Raw genomic sequence first — 5,743 nt, 5'->3', positions numbered from 1 at the left:
CTCAGTCTGTGTTCCTTGTTGAAATAAAGGTATATATATATATAAACAATACATCTAAGTAAAGGAATGGAATAAGAATATATACATAAGGATGAGCAATGACATCGGCGTAGGCAAGATGCAATACAGTATATAAAATACAGTGTATACATATGAGATGAGTGATGCAAGATATGTAAACAAGTGGCATTATTGAAGTGACTAGTGATCCATTTATTAAAGTGGCCAATGATTTCAAGTCTGTATCTCGGCAACAGCCTCTGTGTTAGTGATGGCTGTTTAACAGTCTGATGGCCTTGAGATAGAAACTGTTTGTCAGCCTCTCGGTACCAGCTTTGATGCACCTATACTGACCTCACCTTCTGGATGGTAGCGGGGTGAACAGGCAAGTGGCTTGGGTGGTTGTTGTCCTTGATGATCTTTTTTTGGCCTTCCTGTGACATCGGGTGCTGTATGTGTCCTGGAGGGCTTTTTGCTACACATAAATCCTTCAAAATTCACAAAAAGTGCCATTAGTTGATGAAGATTATTTCATAGAAAAAAGGTCTAAGATATTTTGGCCATTTATCCAAAAACTCCATTGATTTTCCCATTGGATCAAGTTTCCAAGGTTCAGTTTATGAACAATTTTTGGCACCACTACCCCACAGAACAATGAGATAGTTAAATCACTGGATTATGAAGCATCCGTTCCAAATATGGTAGTGAGAGGAAGCACGCTGGCGGGGAGTGGGAGAAACTGGACGAGATTAATTTTGGGATACATTTAGCAAATCTTCTCATCGATTAAACATTTGATCTCAATACAGTTTGCTGTTCCCAAAAATAAAATGTGTTATGAACAGAGTGGAGTAAGTTTTGTAGACTTTCGCCTTTGCTAAAGTTGTAAAAAATCGCGTTGTTTCGGAATGGAAAATCGAGTTATTGCACACGCGCATTTCACAGAGTAGGCGTCCCCAACGGAACTATACAGATGTATGCTAGAACGGGCCAATATGATCTCGCTAGCTCGTGCTTGGGCTCTGCCCACCCGCATGCTTGTTCTGCCCACTATGACCCATCTGTTCGCATTGGAAACAACAGGCTGTAGTCTATCTTGGTTTATTTATAAAAAATCTTGGACTACCAGCCCAGTTTATTGTGGCGAAGTCATGTGATCCACACTTCCTAGTCTGGTAGCATTTCGCTACTTCGAGGTCGTGTAGCGTTGTCAAGCGCACAAGTTAACTTTTTCTACTTTTAAAACTCTATAACCAAAGACAGACATGGCGGAGCTTAGTTTTGTAATTCCTATGTCGGTGATGACTCTGTTTTGGGGGATTATTGGTGGAGTTGTGCCGTGGTTTGTCCCCAAGGGACCGAACAGAGGGTAAGTAAATTAGCTAATATGATAGAAAAAATCAATATCTTACTAACTATAAACGTTTGCAAACAAAGGACGTACTTCATGCTAGACCTCATGGCTCTTGTATTCATATTCGTGGAAAATGTGAAAACTATTTTATGTGTACGCGTCCAATAACTTTTTTTGATTTGCTTTTCAGTCCGTTGCTAAATTATTATACTTTTTGGCAGCTGGTTCTTTTGTCAACAATATTGCTCATCATGGCCAACAATAGTTGAGTTGACTTTAAAGTACTAATAAGCTTTAACATTTGACAAATTTCGTTTTGATGGAAAATTGATGGAATATAGACGAATTAAGATGTAATTTTGGAACTTCCCCAGTCCATTTCTAGTTCCCATCTGCTCTGTCACTTGCATGTGACTGAAGTTGGCATAATAAAGCCCTATCCGCATGAAGTAGGCCCGTCTGGGAGATGAGCACTTGCCATAATAAACTATAGACTAACAAACTAACATTTGGTTTGTTGTACCTAATTTCTTGTTACTGCTTTGTAATAATGTCTTGGCCCAGTGCAATAATGCCCCTCTCTCCCTCCACAGAGTGATAGTTACCATGTTGGTGCTAACTGCTGTCTGCTGCTACCTGTTGTAAGTATAGTCCTCCCAGGAATGTAGCTGAATATTTAACAGTATCACTATGAGGGCCCTTCTTGTATTAACTTGGATCAGTTGGTTGGAACAGGGCGCAGGTGTGCAACATCACGGAAATCCTTTACTGTTTTAAGAATCAAACAGAAAATTAAACTGGGAAGGACCTACCTGAATATTTTAATTTTTTACTTTTATTTAACAAGTCAGTTAAGAACAAATTCTTATTTTCAATGACGGCCTAGGGTTAACTGCCTGTTCGGGGGCAACAGATTTGTATCTTGTCAGCTCGGGGGTTTGAACTTGCAACCTTGCGGCTACTAGTCCAACGCGCTAACCACTAGGCTACCCTGCCGCCCCAAATTTGACCAATATTAACTCACTTTTGCGTTTTCTGTTTTGCGTAAACTTTTTTGTTGTTGTTGCAAAACGTTTTGAAACAGAATCGGCGTAATGATTACAGCCAAGTGTTGTGTGTGTTGAATCTTGCATCATGCATAATGTTGCTTTCATGAAAGTGTGAAACGGGACTATTGGCCTATATGTGGAGCTAGAGAAGTGTTCAGCATCTGTCCCACAGAGACACAGAGGGAACACCATTCTCCCTTAGGTCATTTGCCATTAACATTGATTGGGACGACTGCAGCTCGATTTCAATGTCCCAACATCAGTACATAATGACTAACAGATGTTGACGCGCTCAAAGTTCATTGCGGTCGTTTTTTCCAATAGAGAATAAATCTATCCCTAGAGGACGGTGGGTCAATGATCCGAGAGTATATGCCTATTGCTTGTATTGTATGTCATCATTCCATTCAACCTGGTAGTCCTGAGATGCCATTTAATTTCCTAGTTAATTATTTAGCTTCTGAAGCTGAGGCTCGCAGATAAAGCCGTGTCATGTTACTTTGCCATATGTCCACCAGGGTGCAGTGCAGGCCACATAATGGGGATGGTGTTCACGGCAGCAGAGGGAAGTATCTAGTGATATGTTGTCTCCTTCAGTCTGCTGAACTCTTAGTTGGATTCCTCTATTATAGCTGACCCTGCTGTGATGTTCATCCATTACTATAGGGTAGAACAAGGCATCTTTATCCCTCATTTAGATCCCCATTAGATGCTTTAGTGACCGCTATTCGTCCTGGGGTCCACAAAGAACACCGTTGGACATAACAGAAGCCACGACAGACATATGTAGATGTGTAATCATTAGTATGTGTTGTATGTTTTCAGCTGGCTGATAGCGATCCTGGCCCAGCTCAACCCTCTGTTTGGACCAGCTCTGAAGAACGATACCATCTGGTACATGTACTACCACTGGTCCTAGTCTACCAGTCTACCAGCCCTCGACCCATCCTCTGCTACAGGTAAACCCACTGGCCCTAGTATACCAGTCCTCGACCCATCCTCTGCTACAGGTAAACCCACTGGCCCTAGTATACCAGTCCTCGGCCCATCCTCTGCTACAGGTAAACCCACTGGCCCTAGTCTACCAGTCTACCAGCCCTCGACCCATCCTCTGCTACAGGTAAACCCACTGGCCCTAGTCTACCAGTCTACCAGCCCTCGACCCCTCTCCTGCTACAGGTAAACCCACTGGCCCTAGTCTACCAGTCCTCGGCCCATCCCCTGCTACAGGTAAACCCACTGGCCGTAGTATACCAGCCCTTGCTCCTCTCCCGCTACAGGTAAACTCGGGTCAGATGCCTCGGTCTCCTCTCCTGCTACAGGTAAACCCACTGGCCCTAGTATACCATCCCTTGCTCCTCTCCCGCTACAGGTAAACTCGGGTCAGATGCCTCAGTCTCCTCTCCCGCTACAGGTAAACTCGGTCAGATGCCTCAGTCTCCTTTCCCGCTACAGGTAAACTCGGTCAGATGCCTCAGTCTCCTTTCCCGCTACAGGTAAACTCGGTCAGATGCCTCAGTCTCCTCTCCCGCTACAGGTAAACTCGGGTCAGATGCCTCAGTCTCCTCTCCCGCTACAGGTAAACTCGGTCAGACGCCTCAGTCTCCTCTCCCGCTACAGGTAAACTCGGTCAGATGCCTCAGTCTCCTCTCCCGCTACAGGTAAACTCGGGTCAGATGCCTCAGTCTCCTCTCCTGCTACAGGTAAACTCGGGTCAGATGCCTCAGTCTCCTCTCCCGCTACAGGTAAACTCGGGTCAGATGCCTCGGCTCCTTGTGTCGTCTGTACATCTACGGCAATTCAGCCTTTTTAGCTGCCAATGTGTAGGCCGCAAGATTAAATGAATCGATTAACAAATAAACCTCTCTCTGTCAATAGTAGTCTGTAGTTGTGGCTCCTTATCTATTTTAATCTGTACTTTTTATGAAATCGTCTCATCTCAATCATCTGCATTGATCTGAAAGCAATGCCCAGATGGAAAAAGCAATACATAATTAACTTTAAACATTTTCTCTGTAGGAGAGGACCTGACTCACTGCTGTACACCAATGAAGCACTCGATCGCCTCCTCACAAAGGGAACTGTTCTTGTAAATCTAGAGCCTTACCCAGCCTTTGACACCTGACCTTAGAGAGTGTGGAGAGATGCCTGCAAAGGTGCTTTGTACAAACTGATCCCCAAAGGACTTTTCTGAAAATATCCTCTTTACTACTTTAAGAATAGAAGTATCAACCTTTGATTTGTATGGCATGTTCTGTATATTGTGCTGACTTTTTGATTCTCTAATACTGATATATGATCTTGCAAGGCGTGGTACTAGTTACCCTAGCCCATTCGGTGTTGGGTTAAATGCGGAAGACACATTTCAGCTGAATGCATTCAGTTGTACAACTGACGAGGTATCCCCCTTTGCCATTCATAGACGCTAACGAACCTTAGCGCCTATTGACTATACCAACTTCTCGCCAGAGGAGCCCCGATGCTTGCTCTGAACATAAACAAGCATCGCTTGCGGTAAGGTTTTGGAAACATAGGAACTTATCTTTCATATCAGCTAGGATAATTTTTTTTTTTAATTACTACACTTGTTTTTAATATGGTTAGGGTTCCCAAACGGTCATATTTCCCTTTTTACAGCGTTTGTTTACGGTAGACAGAAGCGACTACCTGCTAATTCGCTTTCTGCGACTAGGAACACCTGCGTGTACACGGAAGATGGGCGCCATAAACGTGTCACTGTAAAATAACTGGTTAAAACTGCATTAAGTGTATATTTAGCGTTTGTGAAATTATTTTGATGTGATGTGAAAGTAGAGGGCTTTATGTTTCTAGAACCGTACCGCAATGAATAATCGATTCCTACGGGTTCGTCTGCCGGAGCCAATTGGCCTCTAAACAGTAACTTTAGGCTCCTTTTTTATTGGACTATAGCTACCCCATATGTTAATATGTACGTTGCACGTAATGTGGCCTTTCTTTGATTCCATGTGTCCCTCCATTGGGTGTTTGATGTCTTTCATTCATTGTCCTTATAAATTATAGATATTAAACCATCAATCAATCCACCTATTGATTTACAAGTTTTTGCATTTTGTTAAACCGGTTCTTGTTGCTCAACACATACTCCCTTGCGGTTTGTTGTCGAGCATGGTGTCCTCTTGTCCACGTCTGAATACGCGAGCAAGAAATCATCAAACATGACTTGGAAGTAAAAGCCCTCGTGCAGGTATGACTATCGATTCAGTAAGCTCTTGTTCTTGACTATATAATACGTATGTTGCCGTTCTCATTGTGGAGAATAATCTTGTTTTCTGTCGCAGCTGTTTGGGCTCTTTATTCA

The 5,743-nt window shown here is 43.1% G+C and overlaps 1 protein-coding gene across 1 annotated transcript; it reads left to right on the top strand.

The window, feature by feature from the left end:
- Positions 1 to 1,150: 1,150 nt before the first annotated feature.
- Positions 1,151 to 5,468, top strand: LOC135545538 (V-type proton ATPase subunit e 1-like). Its single transcript, XM_064973206.1, has 4 exons — positions 1,151 to 1,369; positions 1,948 to 1,995; positions 3,229 to 3,362; positions 4,423 to 5,468. Exons 1-3 carry the CDS (start codon positions 1,266 to 1,268, stop codon positions 3,320 to 3,322), a joined length of 246 nt encoding a protein of 81 aa, XP_064829278.1. The 5' UTR covers positions 1,151 to 1,265; the 3' UTR covers positions 3,323 to 3,362; positions 4,423 to 5,468.
- Positions 5,469 to 5,743: the final 275 nt, after the last annotated feature.

This window comes from Oncorhynchus masou, chromosome 9, assembly GCF_036934945.1.
Source record: "Oncorhynchus masou masou isolate Uvic2021 chromosome 9, UVic_Omas_1.1, whole genome shotgun sequence".
Classification (NCBI taxonomy): Eukaryota; Metazoa; Chordata; class Actinopteri; order Salmoniformes; family Salmonidae; genus Oncorhynchus; species Oncorhynchus masou.
The sequence above is the reverse complement of the archived record's forward strand: the minus strand, read 5'-3'. Positions and strand labels throughout refer to the sequence as shown.

Bases quoted from the DNA above. Each gene is read 5' to 3' on its own strand.
- LOC135545538 (XM_064973206.1), top strand. From the start codon at position 1,266: ATGGCGGAGCTTAGTTTTGTAATTCCTATGTCGGTGATGACTCTGTTT. The intron at 1,370-1,947 runs GTAAGTAAATTA...CTCCCTCCACAG, and splicing joins CCCAAGGGACCGAACAGAGG to AGTGATAGTTACCATGTTGG. The intron at 1,996-3,228 runs GTAAGTATAGTC...GTATGTTTTCAG, and splicing joins GCTGTCTGCTGCTACCTGTT to CTGGCTGATAGCGATCCTGG.